Below are 22777 nucleotides of genomic sequence, written 5' to 3'. Positions count from 1 at the left end.
TGACTCATGGTTCTGATAGGAGCAACGTCTGGTTTATTGGAAGTCACTGGCTGAGGACAACCATTTGTCCGAGATGGTCTGAGGATCCCTGCCGTGGGCAGGGGGTTGGGCTCGAAGTCCTCCACGGTCCCTTCCAACCCTAGGATTCTATGAAAAGAGCTGCACTGCTTTATGCTACCCTACAGTCCCTGTTCCAAAGAGCTTGCAGTCCAAACAAGGGGGTTAAGAGCATGCCCCTCCCATATCTACCGCGAGTAGAAAAAGCACTTGAGGTGATTGAGATACTTGCTATTAAAAATGTAATTTGTCTCCTTATACAAGTAAAAAAAACATTCTTATAGCACCACATTCCTGGAATGTGATGAGCCTGATTTGCAAAGATATCTACATATTCATTTTTAAGGCTTAGAAAAAGCGAGTGGGTATATATATGTGTGTGTGTGTGTACACACACACACACACACACACACACATATTTCCTGTTAAGTATTTATCTAGGCTTCATGGTTCATTTAATTCTAATTCCTCTTTGTGAAGGGAAAAAATGGTACCTGGAACAGATTGCATTTCTCAGACAATAATTTTCGCTGAGCATCTAAAGAAACTAAATGATTTTGATACAGTGTTTCCTGTTTATCCCACTCTCTTGATTTTGCTCTAAATTCCTGAAAGAGAAAAGAAGCACAGAGAAATTAATCAGATTGCTGACTATCTACTTTCTCTTTATACTTCTTGAAAACTAACAACCGGTACCACGTTCAGCATAAAGACCTTTGCACTTAAAAGTTCTTGCATAATACATTATTATTAGCAATTTAGATAGTCCATGCCAGGTGCAAAACGCATTATCCGCCATTAATAATATTTAGCACGTAAGCGTTCAAAACGCTTGGCATGCAAAAATGCGCTCACACAGAGCTAGGCTGCCTCCTCCACCAGCCCTTTAAATAACAAAGAGCCTGCCCTTGCTCATATAAATCAGCCCAAAGCAATGAAGCTGGGCTGCAATTCCTCCAGTTTTGATTCATTTGCTGGATCCCACAGAGGAGCAGAGTTCTGTTGTGATGCTGCTGAGAATGTACTCCTGTGTATGTACAAAAATATGGTCATATCTGAGTTATGGGTCCCCTGCTTGGATTACTTATCCAGAGCATTAAGCTGAGGTAGGCAATCAATCCCCAAACTGGAGTAGATGAGATGGGCCTTTCCATTGGAATTACCCAGGCTGACATTAAAGTCAGAGATGGTACAAGCAATTTTATCCTTGAAGGGTCTTGCAGACCTGTCACAGCAGGCCTCTGATGGCTTCATCATAACCCTGCTAGGTTTCATCTTAATAATCTGTTTGCCTCTTTGAATAACTCTGTTGGATGAATACTTGAGGATGTGCTGTCACAACTGGACATGATAATGTCCTTTCTCTTGTGTTTGCTCTTGTGCAGTATGAGATTTGGGCCGTTCGTCACTCACCTATTGTTTGGCCTGTTTTATAGCCTTGGCATCCCTACCAAATAAGGAGCTGGAAATAACTGCATTGATAGACCTTCCATTTTATCACCCTATAGCGTGCACTGGACTTTGATAGGAGCATACCTATCAATCAATCATTACATATGAGCATCCACAGGTCTTCTTAGACAAGACCACCTTAAGTCCATCATCCTAGTGAAGGAGATATTAATCTAAACTTCATCAAGAAGCAGTCTGGCCATGTCAGTAGTCGCAGGGAAAACCTCTTAATTGCAGACCTCCAGGTTTGCCCTCAGTGGAAAGCACCAGGCTCGGTGTGCTGAGTCTATGACACAGAGAGTTATGGGTGGTTGTCATACCAGTCATGATGTTCCCAGATGGATCTCCAAAGGCATCTCCAATGATGAATTCACACAATACATTTGTTCTGGGATTTTTGAACACCATTCTAGAAACTACCACATCTACCTCCAGCAGGGAGAATGATGGGCAGAGGGATAGTGAATACATAATAGAATCACTAATTTGTCTCTCTAGCCCAAAGACAGGTACACTCAAACCACACCCCTGAAGGGGGTTTTCTCTCATTCTTTTCTGCAGTAAAGTTCTGCAGTCCTGCACTTGTCTGTGACTTCTTCAGAAGCCAGTAAACCGCTCTTCCCTGCTTTGCTTTCAAGCTAAGAACAAATGCAGTAGCTGTTCTTTCATCCCTTACTGAATAAAAGACAAGACTGCCTTTGAAAAGGGCATTTCATTCAGCTATTTCTGCCATGGAGAACAGAAATACATGTACTCTGTTCTGAAACCATTGTCTTTTGAAGCAGCTCTGGGGAAACTGTTGTAAATTTGGGTTGGCAAAAGGCAGATTCTATGGCACAGGGACAGCTCCAGCAGTAGATCCAGTAGCAAATTAGCAATTAAACACTACTGAATGAAGAAGCCCAGTGAGCAATACCATCAATGTCTCCATGTGCTTAGATTCATTGATGAGTGTAACTCCCTCCCTCCCTCCCTCCCTCCCAACTGCAGATACCTAAATAATCTATCAAGCAATCTTTTATACTCAGGGCATATAAATCTGTTGTTCCTAACTTAAGCTGGCATCTGAGAACTCCCCTCACCCTGTCCCAAGGCACTCATTACATTGTGTCCCTATCAAACTTATTCATTTATTTTATTAATGCAACTTTTATATCCTGCCCCTGCAGAAAAAATGCTAGGAAGGAAAAAAAATACACCATTGGCGTTCATGCAGTCCAACACAAGTGTTTATCAGAGTTTACAAAAGTAGTACGTGTATGCAAAGTTACTTTCAGCTTTTAAAATGAATCTAAGAACCTTAAGTCTCAAAAGGGGTGTTGTCATGAGTGAGGATGGCGAGCAGGGGGCTCCCATCCAGGCTGTAAAGCGCATGCGTAGTACTGAGGAATTAGGTGGCCATTCAAAGAGACACAGATCGGGCCCGCCTTAGTCTTTGGGGTTTATATGTCTGGGTTTTCCCACGCTTCTTCAGTTTGTTAGGATTCTCTGTTATGTAGCAGTAATAAAACACTAGAGACCTACTCCTTGTCTCAGCATGGTTCCTGGCTGTTAGGACAGGTATGAACCTTAAGTCTCAAATGGGGTATGGTTTTAATAAAGTGTGATTGGTAAATATGTTACAAGTTCAGTCCAAAGTGCTACTCTAATGCATTAAATGTATGTGACAAGGTCCCTGTCCTTGTAATATCCTGGTGTGCTTTTGAGTTTAGACTACCAGACAGGACCACAAGTGTCTGACAGAAGTTACAATAATGTGCTTCATGATGTCATTGCCCAAATGATGTCATGGTACACCTGATGTCACGTGTTCCCCTTGTTCTACTCCACCTGTGGCTTGCCCATGAACAGGGCAATCAGAACGGGTGAGAGAGGCAGTCCTTCCTACGCCTATGTTCCTGTGACACAGATTAGCTGTCCGTACTTCAAGTTTGCCATCAGAAATTAATTGGCAAACATGCATTCACTTTCTGGGCCTACAAACAAAACAAAACACAGAAACAGAAGCGAGAGTCCGTTTTTCTCAATGTCCAGAGAATGCTCCGCCCAATTAAAGAAGAAAAGAGACAGAGCCTTGCAGGTCTCCAGAGACAAATCATAATATGACCCCTTCCTGTCCTCCATCTTTGTGCATAGCTACATCATGTGGCTTCCTGGATTATGGGACCACTCACAGCAGACCTCCATGGATGATCTTGGAGTACTTGCTGTACAATAGAAGGCACTACTTCTTATAGAGATCCTTACCTCCAATTTCTGGTTTAAACTGTTCAGCTGAAAAGGCGCTTCTTGGTTTTCTGTGCATTTCACCATGCCGTGAGTTTTATTTTGTTTTAACTGGTGCAACTGTAACTTTTCGTAGCTTTGGGTCAGCTTAGCAAACTAAAAATAAATGAATGCCAAGAACATCTTATTTCATCCTTAAAAACCAATAGCAGAATTGGCTGAGGCAGTTAAGCTTGAATAATCTAATTAGCCAATCTTTTTTTAAATATTTTTTTATCCTGCCTTTATTATTTTTATAAATAACTCAAGGCAGGGAACATACCTAATACTCCTTCCTCCTCCTATTTTCCCCAGAATAACAACCCTTTGAGGTGGGTTGGGCAGAGAGAGAGCGACTGGCCCAAAGTCACCCAGCTGGCTTTCATGCCTGAGGCGGGACTAGAACTCACATCCTCTTGGTTTCTAGCTTGAAGCCTTTGTACCAGCTATTATAACTAAGTGGTTAAGGATGAACATAAGCGACCTTTCACACAGTTTGTGGTGTTAATTAACTGCATGGTTAAACAGTATTTGTTTGGTTTATTGTACACTCTGCGTAAAAGCATTTGTTACCCAGTATTTGTAGGAACTGTTTTACATTAGTTTAGCGCCATCTTCTGTAGACAGGCTTAATCTTTCTTCAAAATCAAAGAATTGGATTAACTGGCATAATCCAACCATTAACAGATCGAATAGTGGCTTCCCTAGATGGTAAAGGGCAGCATTGGGAAAAAAAAATCTTTTTTTACCCAGACCACACAGTGGATCTGTACGGTAAGAATGATTCATTTTACTTCCTGAATGCTGTGATCCCAATTCTAAACTTGTAGCTAGTAACTCAAACCCACAAAAATCAGATGTATTAAGTGTGATTCTTATGTAAAGTATATGGTTTGGTCCTGAAATTAATGGATCTAAAAACATTATAATTGAATATTACATTCAGTGTCAAAGAAAATGAGTGCAAGATTAGGGAGGTTATGTTGAAAAGGGCACAGAAAGTACAATTGTTCAGATGGGCTGCCTGACCATTCTGGGAGACCAAGAGAAAGATTGCACAGGGATGGGGAGAGAAATGCTTCCTTCTCATAGATGCCCCATCAAAAGACCATTCTCATCTTCGATTCTTACTCTCCGAGTGTTGAATGGGAATTGCTGGATTTTAATGGACAAGGTTAGCTGCTGTCTGGAGGAAGAACAATGCCTTGGAAGGGTTGTGTGCCAATCACCAAAATGTTTGGGGAAAGGAAGAAACTTGGTGACATGCGTAACCTTTTTCTAAAGCACAATCCAAACACTATGGATAGACTCATAGGTCGGTTGCATTCTTACAACATGCTCGGCCTGATTCCTGAACAAACCCATTTTCTGGGTTCACACAGTTTCATTCCTGACCTATTCTGTTTGAGCACTTGAGCATCAAGAATAAAGAGTGACTGGATTCAGACTGTGGTTTGTTTGGTTTCATCTGAACAGACTGGGTGAATCTAGCCACCAGTGCTTTATTGAGATCATAATAAAACAATGGCTTAATGCAACTTAACTTTGTCTCTCATCATTCTTGTATACCAGTGTATTTCGTAAGTATTTTTGGTTATTAACAATCAAAAATATCTTTGGAATGTCCATAGTAGTCAGTATTAAGTAATTAATCCAACCTGTGAATCAAACCAAATCTCCATGGATAAAAACAGCTCAGTCCAATTTTGGGGAAGAGAGTAAACTTGGCCAGCAATAGATTGGCTCATTTTGGTTTGAGAGGGAAATCATTAAACCAAGTGCTGGCAAGGATTCCATCATGACCTCTTCCAATCCACACACAAAAATCCCTTAGTGCATCACAGTATACAGTACTGGTGAAGTTAGGGAATAAGCGTTCCAAATCACTAAACTAACCTTGGAATATTGCAAGCACTGTAAAATAGGAATCTGACTTTTTCCTTACTTGGGTTTTCAAGGCTTGAAGCTGTGCATCATAATTCTGAGCCATCTCATATTTTGTCTTTTGTAAGCTGTCCAGCTTCTGTCTGAGTAAGCCGACCTGTATTTGAAAGTGATATTATACTGAGCCTTTAGACAAATCCACTAGGAAAATTAATCATACACAGGGCTATATAATAACAAATAAGATTGTATTGACATTAGAAAGAACACTGTAAATCAATAACAATAATAATAATAATTCTCCTCTGTAGTGCCTGCCCTCTGGAACATCCTCCCTCCAGAAATTAGGATGTCCCCGACCCTGTTGGCCTTTCGTAAGGCCGTAAAGACCTGGCTTTGTGCCCGGGCCTGGGGCCGCGAGAGTGTGGATGGTCCCGTCTCTTGGCTGTATTAACATCCATGCGTTGCTCACTTGGCAGCCATGTATATTTATTTTATGTTTATTTTATATTTTAACGGTTTTAATTATAATTGTTTTAATTTATGGTTTTATTGTTGTAAGCCGAGTCACTTGTTGAGATGGGCGGGTATAGAAAACAAACAAACAAACAATTTATATGCTGCCTGACCCCCAGTGACTCTGGGAGGTTTACGAATTGTTAAAAACATTTAAAGACCAACAACACAAAACAAAAAAGAACAAAGCTGGCAGAGATGACAAACCCAGATGGGAACAAAGAAAAGGAAGAAAATGGGGATTCAAGCACCCTTGCCAAAGGTCTGGGCAAAGAATCAAGTCTTCAAGGCCATTCTAAACAACAGCAGAGTGGGGGGCAAGTCATGCCCATCACTGCCTGCACTGCCGCATTCTGGACCAGTTGAAGCTTCCAGGTGGTTTTCACAGGCAGCCCCATGTAGGGTGCACTGCAGTATTCAAACCATGAGGTGACCACGGCATGAGTGACTGTCTGAAGGCACCTCCCCCACCCACCCCCGTCTAGGAAAAGGTGCAACTGGAGCACTAGATGAAGCTGTGCAAAGGCCTTCCTGGCCACAGCTGCCATCTGCTCATCAAGCAGGAGATGTGAATCCAGGAAGATCTCCACCCTTGAATGGGGAAGGGCCGCCCCATCCAAAGCCAAAGATGGAATATCTCCAGATCTGGGCAGTCCAAACACCCACAGCCACCTGGTCTTGGTAAGATTGAGTTGGAGACGGTTCTTTCCCATCCAAACCTACATGGCCCTGAGGCAGAACCTCGACAGTTTCACTTGACTGGCCTGGAGTTGAAAGATATTCAACGGTGCAACAGGGAACTGAAAGGGATGTTACTGAACCAGGCACCACAGGTATCAACTTTTCTAAGTTTTGGGCTTGATTATCGGTTGCAAGTGCTTAACGTGGACTATAAATGGATCAAATGCTCCTTGAAAGAGGAAAAAAAATCATTATTTGAAAAAATTAAAACAAGATATAATTTGCCTACAAGAGACACGTATTAGAAAAAAGGACATAAAATATTTGATTTGTAAACATTTGGGTGAAGACTTTATTTCAGCAGGAACTAAAAGAAGTAAGGGGGTTGTTTTCTATCTAAATCCTTAACTAAAACCAGAACTTGTACTGACTGATGACCATGGTAGACTTGTTGGGGTGGAAGTTAATTTGCATGGGACTAAGACTTTCATACTGGGAATTTACAGTATGCCCCAAATGAGGACAAAGTACTGTTCTATAAAGGACTTATCGAGAGACTAATTGGTTTCCTCTTACAAAAATTGGTGTTTGATGGGGATTGGAATGGGATGATCTCCACACAATTGGACAGAACTTCTGAAAAAAATATTAAAATCACTCAACGCAAATTACCAAAAGTTTTCTTTGATTTGATGGACAATATAGGGCTTGTGGACATATGGAGACAGCAAAATGGCAATTCAAGAGAGTACACCTACATTTCTGAAGGACGTAGATCCTTTTCAAGAATAGATACTGCTTTGTATCTTTGTATCTTTCTTTTCTCTTTTCTTTTTTCCCTATTTTGTACTTTTAGCTCTCTCTTTGACTTCTTCCTTTTTCTTTTTTCTTCCTTATTTTATATTAGTTTGTATTAGTTTTTATCTTCTTTTTTAAAACTTTTAATAAAATTATTAAAAAAATGAAAATGAATGTACAGGTTCCTTCTCCAACAGGCTCAAGGTGGGTTGATCTAACCTCACAGAAAATGTTCTGAGATGATACTGTCTTGACCTGCTCTTGAGCTGAGCTGAGAACCTCTGGCATGGCTGGAACAGCCCTTTTTTTCCTTGATATGTTTAGAATTCAAAATGATTTGCACGCTTCAGTACACATACGTGCTTTTTGCTCTATCAAGGAATTATGAATACATGGTTGTCTCTAACCTGATCTCTGTATATACAAATCCTAATTATCAGAAGGAGAACAGAGGGAGATACCTTCCCATGCAAAAGAGGTCATAAATAGGTTTCCCTAAATTTTTTATTTTATAAATGCTGATGCAGCTCCATCCGCTCTGCACAAACACTGTCGAGCAGGAGCTAAAATGCCTTTCCTCCGTTCCATCCAGCCTGCCTTCCCTCTGTTGAAACCTAATTATTTTACAGAGTCTATCTTTTGGAAAGAGGATAAATAATGCAAAATATGGGTTATATTTATTCTATTGCCTGGTTCACATATTTTGCTACATTACGTTTCTGTCAGGTTTTGGCTCAGCATGATTCATGAACCCATTATAGCTTGGCATTCTGTGCAAAAAAGCCTCCACAGCTTGTTCAACAAAGCGTTATTTTAAAGTGGTTTATCATGATGTGTGAATGCAATTCTTGTACAAAGGTTAGGTAGAAGGCCCTGGATATACTATTTCTGTCGCGGAACATTTTATGATACATGGTTTATTAAACTTCCAGGCAAACATAAAATCCAGAAAGATCAGGAAAACCTAACTATAAAATGAATACAAATCTATATACATAGTATAGAATTACAGATATCAAATCGGACATAATATACACCAAACCATTGTACATAAAAAATACCTGAAGGTGGACAATTATTTAAATCAGATTGGTTAGTGTCAGGGTCAGTCTCGCTTCGCAATAAGACACAGACTCACTTAATGGGTATTAAGGATTTCCGGTTTATTGGAATGGTGGCTGACAGAACGAAAAACGGGAACGGGGTGTGTGGTGTGGAGGTGCCCCTTTTATACCCTCTTGTATGGCCCTGGGCTCCTCCACCCTCTATTGTCCCAATCCCTCTTGATGGGATCCTTGATGGCTGCATGGGCGTTTTCCCGGTGTCTTCTCTTGTCCTCTCGATTCTGGTGTGTCCTCCAGGGCACCAGGTGCGGCTTATCTCTGCTCGTCCGATGTCCTTCTTTTCAGCTGCATATGGGTCCATGGGTGTGGGTGCTTTGGGTGCTTGTTTTAATCCCTGGTTTAATTATCTTCTTCCTCTATTCCTTGATGATCATGATCCACGTTGTGAGGCTCTTTGTGCCTTGCAACGAGGTCATGACAGTTAGTCACTGTGTGTAGCTGCTGTTAAGTACAGCATTTGAAGACGTCCAGTAGAACCCACAGTGACGAAACTGTATACGTGTTACAACTTAATTGTGGAAATTGATGCAAATTATACCATTTGTATTATTGGACAATAATGTCATGATATACACAGTATCACTTGACCATGCTTCCCATGGATGCCATGACAGCATGGCAAATTTATTAGCTCTGTAAAGTAAAAATATTGCCTACAAACTAGGAGAGATCTCTTGAAAAGCTTTTAAATGAAGAATAGATTTTAAAAAGCCTATCTCAGATGTTTACGTGAAAAGGAAAAAAAAAGAAGATACGGTCCTCTGGATCTCTATGTCCATCTAAACAAGGACATAAATATTCTGTAGTTACTGAATGTATTACTCGCTTCATGGACACATACATGAACATGTAAGTTTATCATTGTGAGATCTTTATTACTACTTGATCATAAAAAGGTAACAGTGAAATTCCCATTTTGGGAGCACAATTCTTTTACGTTTGATTATCTCCAAGGTCCATAATTAATGTTTTATTCTTATTGTAAATCTGTCCAATTCTGGTTACAGCGAATGCTTCATAATCAGTGTCTCAGAATTTGCATTCCAAAGACATATTCTGAGGATATGTAAACATACAAATAATATTAATACAAATTCAAACAGCAGGCATAATCTACTTTTTTCTCTTATTTTTATTGTACCAAAAACATTAGATTTTCCCTCTGCACACCAATCTGACTGGGTGCCTAGGGGCTCTAATTTATAATTATAAAAACATTCATGCCACCTAAAGTGACAGGATTCCATTTCAAGAAGTCTTACAAGCTGACAGGATTGATGTTTCAGATTTTCAGCAGATCATGAGAAGAAGGTAAAATATCTGGTTATCACTATGACAAATATGAACTGTATGTTATTTCAGAATAACTATGTTAAGACATGAAATGAAGTTAAAAAACTAAAAACCTGGTTCTGCCAACATGCTTGGAACAGGACGGGGAATAGCCACTCCTGGCGATGGCTAGCCCCTTAGAACGGCCCTTTAGTCTCACAGACTGATAAAGAATTTTTTAGTCCATCTGGATTCTATCATATTTTATATTTTATATTTTTATTTATTGTTTTATAATTGTGTTGAATTTTAACTGGGTTTTTATTGTAAACCGCCCAGAGTCCCTCCTTTGGGGGGAGATGGGCGGTGATACAAATTTAGTTAAATAAATAAGAAAGAAAGAAAGAAAGAAAGAAAGAAAGAAAGAAAGAAAGAAAGAAAGAAAGAAAGAAAGGTGAGTTAAATATAAGGTGTTACAAGATGCAAAGGAAAGAGCGGGATTGGGCCTATCTGATTTGAAATTGTATTTTGCAACTTGCTGTTTGGTTTGGATGAAAGAGTGGGTGCAGCTGAAATAGAAGGCTTTTGGAGTTAGAAGGACTTGACCTGAGATTTGGGTGGCATGGACACCTGTGGTACGACAGAGCCAAGGTTAATGTGGATTTTAAAAATAATTATGTTAGACACGCCATGTTGAGAATATGGAATAGCTACAAATCCAGGTTGTGCCTGAAAACACCTCTGTGGCTCTCAGCATGTTATAGACAAGAGATAATAGGCAAACACAAATGGCTCACTTATTGTGAGATACTAGAATCTTGATTTTCAGCAGATCATCACTGGTATAACACCTGCTTCCAAGAAAAATTGAAGATCACTGTTCACAACCTGCTGAGAACTTTTGAAGGATTTAGGGGAGCTTCCAAAGGAATTGAAGAAGTATTGGGGATAGCAGAGAAAAACAGAAATGAAAAAGAATGGAGAAATCATAGGAGGACAATGACTTGATGTAGCTATCCCCACCTCCTTATCCCCACCCAAATAACCGAATAATAGGGTTGGGAGGGACCACTGAGCCAACAAATCCAGCTACAACTCAGTGGAGGAATCAAAATTAAAGCATCTCCAGCAGATGACTCTCCAACTTCCATCACTTCCCTTGGTAACTGGTTCCACGGTCAAGGGAACAAACAGTGCCAATGTCTGAATAAAAACTTGTTATAGAAGAAATCTTAATTTCCTCCAGAACAAACCCAGAAGTGGAGCAATGAACCCGGACTTTATTGGATGCAAACAATACATTCTTCCCATGATATGCTGAGAGGGACAGCTGGTGAAAATTCCCAAATGCCGTACCATCTTTTTTTCACATACCGTACCTCCGAATATGTGCCAAACAAATCATTCATGTTTCCCTTGTTTTATTTGTGTGAAAGAAGGTGACTCACCAAAGATCATTTATTATGTTTGGGGATTATTAACTGGGATATTGTAGAGCTGACTGCCCCATTAAATCACAATCTTTATCATGATCTCAGGATATATGATTGGATGTGCAGCAGTTTTGTTCATTATAACAAGCGGGGAAGGGGGGAAATGATAACCTGTTCCAGGCTGAGCAAGCACACCAGGGGGAGTTGCAAGTGGTTTATTGATGAGTTGTATTTCAGGCAAACTAAAACTGGCTGAGCAGTTGCACATACGCTTCAGGAAATACAAGGAAGCAAGATTTTGCCCGTCAGCTGGCTGCAGGGCAGGGGCCACAGAGTCCAATCCAGCGTCACAGTCGAGGGAGACAGATGGTGGGGAAGAAGGTGGAAAGCCAATGTAGCGTGCAGGAAAATGGGGCAGGGCAGCAGCAGAAAGTCAAGAATGGCCAGTGATGGCTGAAGAGTCAAGTGGGAGTTCAATAAAACAGTCCATGTCATGAAGCTGAGAGTCAAGGATGCAGGAATGTGGGTTCACTGTTGGACAGTTGTTTCCATGGACGGCCAATGTCTGGCTTCCGTACTTAAGTAGCCCAGCTGTAGATGTAGCTCAGTTATGGGCTTTGATGTCCTCGCTTCTCAAAGAACCGAGCTGACCACCTTTGCCACTGCATCTTGGAAGTAGGTGCCCTGCCAGGATCTGGCCCCTCGCCACCTGGGCTCACCCTCATCAACTCCTGCTGAGTACTGGCTGAAGCAGCCTCAGACAGCTGATTGCCTGCCAGCTCCTGAGCAGGCAATGTGGTAAATCAAGCCACTCTGATTCAGAGGAGACCATAGCAATAGCAGAGGAAGGACCTAAACATTTCCAGTCCCTTTACAAATGATGCAATTGATTTCTGTGCATTTCAGCAGAAAAACATCTCCCTGCAGGTTACCATTCAATAGGATGGAGGGTGGGTTTGCCTCTTTGCAACAAGCAAAGCATCCCCAAGTTTATTTGGAAGTACCATCTTGTTTGGAGGAACGATTTAAGGCACTGCAAGCTAAGCCTGAAATGCGTACACATAAGCACATCCACATCCCATATATACCCACAATGGGGACATTACATTCTTCACACATTAAAGAATAAATGTGGGCCATTTATCTGACTTAGATTTCACATACACAGATGCAAATTATTGGGTATAGGACTGTGACTGTGGAGAAGTATATCCACTATAAAAAAGAGAAAGTCCATCTTGAGTCAAGATCTTCTACTTACTATATATTGTCTATGTAGTCATCCACGTTGTTTCCTTGGCAACAAGGGAAAGTAGCTTCCCAGTCTATTTATTCTACAAGCCTGGGACTTCCTGTGGACCCCCCTCCCACAACTAACTAGGCTGGCCTCTGCTTAACTTTTCTGAGATCAGCCAAGGCAAATTATTGAGTAGCATTTAATACAATATTCCCAAAATAAATGATGCGACATACCTCTTGACCTTTCTGATCTAATTTGCTTTGGGCACTTGCTAACTCTTGATCCCGGATAGTCATTTTGGCTTCCAGTGCCTGCACCTTCTTTTCCCATTCAAGTTTCTTCTTAGTTACCATTATATCAATCTGGTGCATTAGTTCTTGAAGTTCAGCATCACAGGGGATAGATCTAAAAGCAATCATTCATTTCATTCTTCAAACAAATCAGAACAGGTGCAGCACACACATTTTATCCAGAATATGACATCTCCCCCTCCCCATTAGTTTAACTTTTTCTTCAGAATAATTTAGTGTCTTGTGGACTTTGGAAAAGCTCTGCAAGGAAAGAGTATTTAAAAACTGCTCATTCAGCTAAGGAACTCAAGATGATGTGTTCATATCAAGCTTTTGGGTGCCACTGACTAAGTAAAACAAAAGTAAATATCATGCCTTGCTCACCAAGGGCTCAACCACACAGCCTGTTTGACCTGGCTTGGAGATGCCCCCCTTACCTTTTGCCATGTCCTCACAATGGATCCCCCACCTTGTAGCTACGTGACTGCTGCAGCACAAAATGCCACAATGCTGTTTCTACAAACCAATTTGCAAATAACCTTGATTTTGGGCCTCTTCCATATCACAACAACATTATAATTCTTCTCCAACTTACTTGAGAGAAAGTCACACACAGATCAGCTAGACTGACTTCTGAATTAACTTGCATAGAATTGGGTTGACCACCAAGAAACATCGCAGTAAAATTTCAACAGAAAGAAAGCTCAAATAGGCCAAGGCTGTCTCCTTGATGGGAAAATAAATAAATAATCCCAAGCTTCAGGGAATCTGTTCTTGACGACGTACTAGCCATTATTCCATGTACACTAAAGCTTTTGAAGTAGTCCAATTAGATAACAATTAAAAATGCTTCTCAACAAGATTCCTTTGAGGGGGGGTAAGGGTAAATTTCCAGATTGTAACCTTTTTGTAATTAGCAAGTTTATGCACGCTAAAGAGTTTCAGCTAAAGAAAACTCCTCTTCTTTGACCAGGTTTGAAGTAATGAGGGTCAATTAAGAAAGCACTCCTGATGAAAAGTAGTTATCCCATCATGGCTCCATAGTCTAATAAACGAAATCTTAAGCTCAACAGTGTCAAACGTTATGGCGCTAATTAAGCATTATGGTGCTAATTGATTGCCCTTAGCATCTGAAACAGTGACACAATATGGTCTGCGTATTCGTGGCCTCTGTATAAATCTCTAGAACAGTGTTTCTCAACCTCCACCATTTTAAGATGCGTGGACTTCAACTCCCCAGAATTCTGTGCTGCAACCTGTTGCAATGCTGACAAGGATATTATATCTGTTCTTATGGAGGAAAAATTCTGGGAGTTGAAATCCACTTAAAGTTGCTGAGGCTGAGAAATACTGCTCTAGAACCTCCTTAGATTCTAAGGTATTTTTGATATACACTTATCCCCCATTGTTTTCCTATTTATTTCTGTTGTTTCTCAGAAACTGAAGCTAACGTGCAGCTGTGCTGCCAAGGCTATTAAAACTGTTCTTACGGAGGAAAAACACTGACAGATTAATCAATATAGCTTTGCACATTTGATTTTTCCAACGTTGCTGTTGGAAATACAGTGAAATACAGTGTTTACAGAAATGTTAAATAAACTGAAGGGTCACAGGTCATTCTAGTTGTCAATATAATGACAAAACAGAGAATGCAGATATGAGCCAGTTCAAATCTCAGTTTAATGGCAAATACCCTGAGTTAAAGGCAGACAATCAGCTCTGTACCTTAGATTACTTTTCCCATCTGTAAGGAGGTCTTACAAGTCTTCTATAAAAATGGTTTAAGCAATATAGCACCTTGGATCCCCAGCACAAATACAATACTGTATAAAAATATTAAGTCAGCAATCCTTTGCATATGTGCCTGGATGTGAAGTCACATTAAACTCCGCTCTTAATGTCTACATGCAGTTTTTCTGGCAATTGAAGGAGTTTGCCATTCCACACTCTAGGATTTTTTTTTAACATTTTCCAGTTTATTGTGATATATCCAGGTAGTAATCAGGTCTGTCCATATCTGCCAGATTCTGCCAACTTGTAAGGCTATTTAGAAATAAGCCTCACTAAAAAGTAATGGTCCATTTCAAAAGTAATGGCTCTTCCTTCCTAAACTACTCCATAGCTAGCCATGAAAAAGCAGTGAAAGCATGTCATTCATCTTTCACCCTCCCTTCACGTGCCAGCTTTGAAGTTCTGAGCCTGTTTCATTTAAACCAGAGTTTCCTGTTAAGCTTTTAATAGGGAGCTCTGCAGTTCTACGGGCTTACTAACTGAAATCATGCAAAGATATTGTGCTAAGCCATGGTTTGTATAACAATTCGCAATTGGCTGGGAACACACATAGAACACAGCACTGAAAAGAGATGGTAAATGTGGGAATCACAGATTTCCCTATTTCTGCCTTAGACCAAAGATAGCAAATCAGGCCCATGAGAAAAAGATCTGGCTCATCCAGCCATTTTTACCTACCTCCTGACTCATTTGTAATTAGCATGTGGTCAGTTCCCCCTCTTTATCTGATTTGCCAAAAAAGACACCTTCAACAATTTTGAAGGAACTATTCATTGCTTTGATGTGATATCCTTTTTTAGGCTGAATGCAACGCCATAACAAGAAAACATTCAGAGACCCCTTGTGTATCTCTTATAAAACCGTATTAATTTAAAAAAGTGCAATATTTGTATGATGCTTTCAGGGTTCAAAGGGCTTTATTTGCATTAGCCGGTTCTAATCTTTGGATCAATCTTTTAAGGAAAGGAAGATGTGGCAGCAGGACCTGAAGCAGAGAAAAAAAAAATGCAGGAGGGCATCTTGTGGATTAAAAGGAAGGACAAGATTTGAACCAGGGGTGCCTGCATTTTGTAACTCATCTCAGATTAACTTGGCTACACCCACTGCATTGGCTTGTTTTTGAACTTTGTGTAAATGGGAAAGGACCACAGCCAATTCTTCCACTGACTAGATATTTTAGGAAGCAAATCTATCTCCAAAAGCAGCCTGCACAACCGGTGCCTTCAACTGACTTCAATTGCCAGGATATCCCAGCCAGACTGGGCCAACTGGGAAATTATAGTAGCAAACTATGTGGGTGAGCTCTAGCTGGGGAATTTACTAGTGTAGACCACTGGTTTACCTAACCCAAATCTCTATAGATTTAAATGTTACTACCCATTTCACACAATCTAACTGCTTTGGAGGACACTATATGCTGCTAAGCAAAATCATCTTCTAGCACCCAGGACTGTCTGAATAGGCTGCAGGTAAAATCCACCAACTGAGTACTATATGCTGCAAAATGATTTTTAAAATATTTATATAATATTTAATAATTGATATGTGTGTGATATGCTTGGATTGTTTATATTTTTTGCTTTGTTTGCTTTGTTTATCAGTTGGCCTTTTCTTGTATTTGGAGGGTGTTTTTGTGTATTGTGTTGCACTGTTTTTTTTAAATATAAAATATTTTTTAGAAAGGAATGGTTTTGCAGCATCCAACTGGCTCACTGAATGGGCTGCAAGGTAAAATCGACTCTCTGAAGGGGCAGCAAAGAAAACCAGCTTTCTAGCTTCCAGCTGACTTCTAAATATGCTGCTGAGCAAATTTGATGGTCTGAAGGTGCTGCAAACCGTCTCCTCTTTTCCATTTGACTGTCCAAAGATCAGAGAGGCTTGAAAAGACAGGCACCAGCCATGCCTTCTAAAGATGGTTCCCTAAGTGTGCCTTATTCATTCATTCATTCATTCATTCATTCATTCCATTAATTGGTATTAATTCAGTTTATTGTTTAAAAGAGGGAATAAAGTAGCCTCCATGCCCCAAAGACACCAGATTCCTTCCTTCCTTCCATTAATTGGTATTCAGTTTATTGTTTAAAAGAGGGAATAAAGTAGCATCGGTGCCTCAAAGACACCAGATTTGTACTGTCTTAAAATGTCAAATGTCCTGCCAGAAGGAAGAAAAGTCACATCTCAAGAATCCTGGGCTGCCATTTGACCTACCTAGCCATCATTTGTTCTTGCAGACCCTCCAACGTCTTCTCCATCTTGGCCTTGATTGAGGTCTGTTCAAAACGGAAAGTGGAGGAAAAGTTTAGGGCTTCTTCACAGCTCCGGAAAGCCTCCCCAAATGGGGGCTGGTGGTGGGGCTGGTGGTGGTGGGGTAAACAGCAAGCGTTCTTTCCCCAGAGCCTTTCCGTAGAGCCACAGCAAGTTCCAGCCCACAAATGCAGTTTTCGAGGGGACCCGTGAGTCAGGAGAGAGGAGAGAGGTCCTCTGAGCATACCCAGAGGGCTGCGCTCAAAACGTCCTAGGGCTGGGCTTGCGCACCACTCACGGGGGGCGGAGGGCTTACCTGGAGGGCTCTCGGGACTCTCCCGTCCACCTGCGGAGCCCCGCGGCTCTAGTCACACCGGAGGGGAAGGAGCCTGGCATCCCGGCCGCCCTCCCGCCGCGGCTGCCGCCTTTCGCGGCCACGCCCCCTTCGGCCTGGCGGCAGTTGCAGCAGGGGCCGGCGGGCTTCTCCCGTTGCTAGGGCGACGGGGCAACCCGCGGCGGCGGCGGCGGCGGCGGCGGGGGGGAACCCCGAGGGGGCGGAGCCAAAGGCAGATGCTGCGCGCGCAGCGGGGTAGCTGGCGGATTTGTTTTTCTCCCAGCGGGGACCGATAAATCCACCCGGGAGGGCGGGCGAGGGATTCATTTGCGCCTTTCCCCCCTTTTCAGCGCATTCCTGTTTTTCTGAGTTTTATCGGTGGACATCGAGGAGCCCGTCAGTGGGGGAAGCGCGTTTATTGGATTTATTGCAAAAGCTTCTTCTGCCGCGTCTCTAAGCCGCCTACGGCAGGAGCTAAAATACTTCGACGACTGTGGTCAGATGGAAGGGATCCAAATGATATAACAACAACAACAAGTAAATAACAACAATAATCTCCGCGTCAGTTCAGCAGGGTTATAGTAATATTAGCATCGTTCATCTCAGCTCGGGTACTTATTTATTTATTTATTAAACAAACTTCTATAGCCGCCCATCGTAGCAGAAGGAACTCTGGGAGGCCAACAGGAGCTAAAAACCACGATATAATTTAAACAAGACATTTAAAATAGCGCCGAGGGCCCGATAAAACGTGCATTCATTGTTTGTTATCCTTATGTCAACCTCCCAATGCATCTTCAAAAAGCACCGAAATGGCTCTCAGGGTGGTCTCTTATCTATTTCCCTATCCTGCATGAAAAATATCAGATCTGCCTGGCCATTTCAAGGATGGAATCAGATTGTGGACAGCTCTCTGGGTGGGGGCGCATGCCACCCAACCAAACCATACAGCCCCTTGTCCACTCTTAATTATTAAATTATTTGCAGACCACCAAGCTCTCCTTTCCTTCCTTCCTCCAGTCAGCAGACTTTAAGTAGCTTAGAGCAAACACATCCAGCCCCAATACAATCATTCAAAAATTATTAAATATGTCAAATAACAACAGTAAGAACTACCATCAACATTGAGTCAGCATAATCCAACATTTGCTCAGTTTGCTTACATTTTATTACATTTTGATCCTTGTGTTCAAAGATAGCTTGACTGGAAGAGGGTCTGACATATTTAGAGGGTATTAAGTTAGGAAAAGATAACTCAGATGTAGTTGATGTGATACAGTAGGTCATGGTTTCTCCAACCATGATTTCTTGAATAAGTCATGATTTGTTGGATTCACACAGGCTAAAAACTATAAACTGGTCTGCAAAGCACAGCTGCTGAATTTGCACAGCACATTAAGCCATAATGTTGCTTGATTTTGGCTTAGGAAATCCAGTTATTGTGATTTATGAATCATTGTTTATGGTTTAGTGTATTTTATGAACCCAATGGTATGGCTTATTGAACAATAACTAAAACAAGCCATGGCTTTGTGTGATATGTGAACCCAGCCCAAAAGGTTTTGTCCTTTGTGGACTTGCAACAAGTGTGTAGTGCAAGAAAGAAAACAACGAATGACTTGGTGCTGGAATTTCACTATGGGAAATAGGATTAACTCAGTTAACTTCTATTTTTTTTTTAATCAAATAGGCTATGCCAGCACTCATTTTAACTGCCCCTACAGCAGCCAAATCTTTCAAGACAAGTCTTGTCCTTGAAAAAGGTAATACTCTTACTGTATTTGAATGCCCCTATTGCAGAAATGGAAGGAGGAGGAGGAAGAAGAGAAAGAAAATGGATAATAACAACCTCCTGTGAATTCTTTTCAGCTTTTAAATGAATGGCTGACCAGGAGAAATCTAACTTTTTTTTGAAGAAGAAGAAAACATTTGCCTATACCATAAAAAGGAACCCTGGTTGAGAAACCCTGGCTTAGATAGACAACCAGCTGGATTCCCACATTGCTCAAAGCATGATGTGGCTTGCTTCATTTTGATGTAATTGTTGCATGAACTCAGACTTGGGTGGTTTGTAAACCAGAGTGTATGGCTTAGCATAACAAGTGCATGCAGCCCGTTGGGGGTTGGTCAACAAATCATGATTAAACAACTTAAGTCAGCGGTGAGAACTAGAGCTGATCATTTTAGAGCAATTGAGCTTTGGTAAACTGATCCCAAATACGATAATTCCAACTTCTAGTTTCCATACTTCCCTCCATTCTTCAGCTGATAAATCTGATAATTTTTTTTTGTAAATTCTCTTTTTCCCCTGCCTCAACTTATGAAAGAGAGAGAGAGAGAGAAAAAAAAAAATCTGCCGGAAAGGCAAAGGGACAATCTGAACTTTAACTCCGGGGACAGTGTTTGCAAAAGTCTAGATTAAAATATTAGCAGGTTCAGTGTTTCTCAACCTTGGCAACTTTAAGATGCGTGGACTTCATGCTGGCTGGGGAAGTCTGGGAGTTGAAGTCCACGCGTCTTAAAGTTGCCAAGGTTGAGAAATACTGGGCTAGCTTACAGTTCCATGGGTTATGCAAACATGGCCAAGTCATACAGACGTGGCCAACTCCATTTTTGTTTGCCTGTTGTGAGCAGCCCACCTGACCTATGAAAACATAATGCTTTTGACATCATAGGAAGTAAGGAGACTGTAGTTCTCTGTTGACTGAAAATCAGCTTCTGACTTCGTAGCTGATAAAATAAAAGGATAATTAAAGTGTTCCAGACTGCCAGAACTCCAAGGCATCAAAATTATTTAGTAACTGAGACTATTTTTGTTTCTTAGCACTGAGGTCCCTAGTTGAAGGCACTGATTATAATAATAAAGAGAGATGGATGCAAGATTTGGGATTCGTTGGTTCTTGGGTTGAGGCATCATGCTGTTTTCTTGACAGTTGCCATTTCATTGAAACTGCTCATCTCTTATTCTTTCAGACATTCTATCAGTTTCAGATCTATAAAGGGGAAGAAAATATATTTGACAGATATAAATGCTATTTTATTTCACCTTATACAAAGTCAGCACAGTCAACTTCAAAGCGGCTGCGGGGATCTGTCAGGGAGGCGTGGGACGAGGGGTAGCAGATGATGATGCATGCATGAGGATGCAATCACACAAATACTGCAACCTATGTAGATGCGTTGGAGTCAGATTTTTCATGCAAGCGTGTAATAGCATTTGTGTGATGCTGTCAGCACACACACGTCATCACTTCAGTGTCATTGCAGTTTGCTGCGGATGTCAATATATTGTCATATGGATGTATATGTATTGTCTTATACACAGGTAGTCCTCGCTTACCGAGCACTTGTTCAGTGACTATTCGAAGTTATGATGGTGCTGAATAACGAGACTTATGACCGGTCCTCAAAGTTGCGGCCATCAAAATGTCCCCACAGTTGCACGATCGCGATTTGGGCACTTGGCAACTGGTACGTATTTCCAACAGTCGCAGAGTCCTACAGTCATGTGATTGCCATTTGCGACCTTCACAGCTGGCTTCCAACAAGCAAAGTCAGCGGGGAAGATGGCGGGAAGCTGCAAGCCGCAGTCATGTGACATTGTGCTTAACAACCCATGGTGATTTGCTTAACAACCACAGCCTGAACTGATGAACTGCTATCGTAAGTCAGGTGTGGTTACCTGATTTTTCACTTTACGACCACATCGCTTAGCGACCGAGTTGCTAGTCCTAATTGCAGTCAGTAATTGAGGACTACCTGTACTGAATACCCCTGCCATTTAAGCAAAATTGGTGGAAAAACGCTGAGTGGAAGTGACTGTGGGGGGAAAGCAGGAAGGAGTTCGATCCTAGTGACAACGTCCTCCTTTAAATGGTACTTTCTGACATACATTTTTTTTCTTTTTATTGTCTTGTTATAAATCTTGAGATATTGTATTATTTCAATACAGTGATGTTTATATAATAAAAGACTATGACATTCTATCAATATTAATTAAAATTTCTTGTTGTGTATTCGTTCAGTCGCTTCCGACTCTTCGTGACTTCATGGACCAGCCCACGCCAGAGCTTCCTGTCGGTCGTCAACACCCCCAGCTCCCCCAGGGACGAGTCTAGAATGTCATCCATCCATCTTGCCCTTGGTCGGCCCCTCTTCCTTTTGCCCTCCACTCTCCCTAGCATCAGCATCTTCTCCAGGGTGTCCTGTCTTCTCATTATGTGGCCAAAGTACTTCAGTTTTGCCTTTAATACCATTCCCTCAAGTGAGCAGCCTGGCTTTATTTCCTGGAGGATGGACTGGTTTGATCTGCTTGCAGTCCAAGGCACTCTCAGAATTTTCCTCCAACACCACAGTTCCAAAGCATCGATCTTCCTTCTCTCAGCCTTCCTTATGGTCCAGCTCTCGCAGCCATATGTTACTACGGGGAATACCATTGCTTTAACTATGCGGACCTTTGTTGTCAGTGTGAGGTCTCTGCTCTTAACTATTTTATTGAGATTTGTCATTGCAAGGATTAAGCGTCTTCTGATTTCCTGACTGCATTCAGCATCTGCAGTAATCTTTGCACCTAGGAATACAAAGTCTTTCACTGCTTCTACATTTTCTCCCTCTATTTGCCAGTTATCAATCAAGCTGGTTGCCATCATCTTGGTTTTTTTGAGGTTTAGCTGCAAGCCAGCTTTTGCACTTTCTTCTTTCACCTTCATCATAAGGCTCCTCCGTTCCTCTTCGCTTTCAGCCATCAAAGTGGTATCATCTGCATATCTGAGATTGTTAATGTTTCTTCCAGCGATTTTAACTCCAGCGTTGGATTCCTCAAGCCCAGCACGCTGCATGATGTGTTCTGCATACAAGTTGAATAGGTAGGGTGAGAGTATACAGCCCTGCCGTACTCCTTTCCCAATCTTAAACCAGTCCGTTGTTCCGTGGTCTGTTCTTACTGTTGCTACTTGGTCATTATACAGATTCTTCAGGAAGCAGACAAGATGACTTGGTATCCCCATACCGCTAAGAACTTGTCACAATTTGTTATGGTCCACACAGTCAAAGGCTTTAGAATAGTCAATAAAACAGAAATAGGTGTTTTTCTGAAACTCCCTGGCTTTTTCCATTATCCAGCGGATATTGGCAATTTGGTCCCTAGTTCCTCTGCCTTTTCTAAACCCAGCTTGTACATCTGGCAATTCTCGCTCCATGAGTTGCTGAAGTCTACCTTGCAGGATATTGAGCATTACCTTACTGGCATGTGAACTGAGTGCCACTGTTCAATACTTTGAACATTCTTTAGTGTTTCCCTTTTTTGGTATGGGGATATAAGTTGATTTTTTCCAGTCTGATGGCCATTCTTGTGTTTTCCAAATTTGCTGGCATATAGCATGCATTACCTTGACAGC

At 41.4% G+C, this 22777-nt stretch overlaps 1 protein-coding gene across 1 annotated transcript in view; it reads right to left on the bottom strand.

Moving 5' to 3' along the window:
* The window catches only part of DEUP1 (deuterosome assembly protein 1), a 50282-nt gene extending 33227 nt beyond the window's left edge, over positions 1-17055 (bottom strand). Inside the window, exons 1-5 of the mRNA XM_063305919.1 lie at positions 17012-17055; positions 12956-13127; positions 5720-5815; positions 3757-3891; positions 552-665 (exon numbers count right to left, since the gene is read on the bottom strand). Of these exons, the coding sequence (XP_063161989.1) occupies positions 552-665; positions 3757-3891; positions 5720-5815; positions 12956-13127; positions 17012-17055 (561 nt within the window). The remainder of the gene's footprint in view (positions 1-551; positions 666-3756; positions 3892-5719; positions 5816-12955; positions 13128-17011) is intronic.
* Positions 17056-22777: the final 5722 nt, after the last annotated feature.

The sequence above is a fragment of the Candoia aspera genome, chromosome 5 (assembly GCF_035149785.1).
Source record: "Candoia aspera isolate rCanAsp1 chromosome 5, rCanAsp1.hap2, whole genome shotgun sequence".
In the NCBI taxonomy this organism is placed as follows: domain Eukaryota; kingdom Metazoa; phylum Chordata; class Lepidosauria; order Squamata; family Boidae; genus Candoia; species Candoia aspera.
The sequence above is the reverse complement of the archived record's forward strand: the minus strand, read 5'-3'. Positions and strand labels throughout refer to the sequence as shown.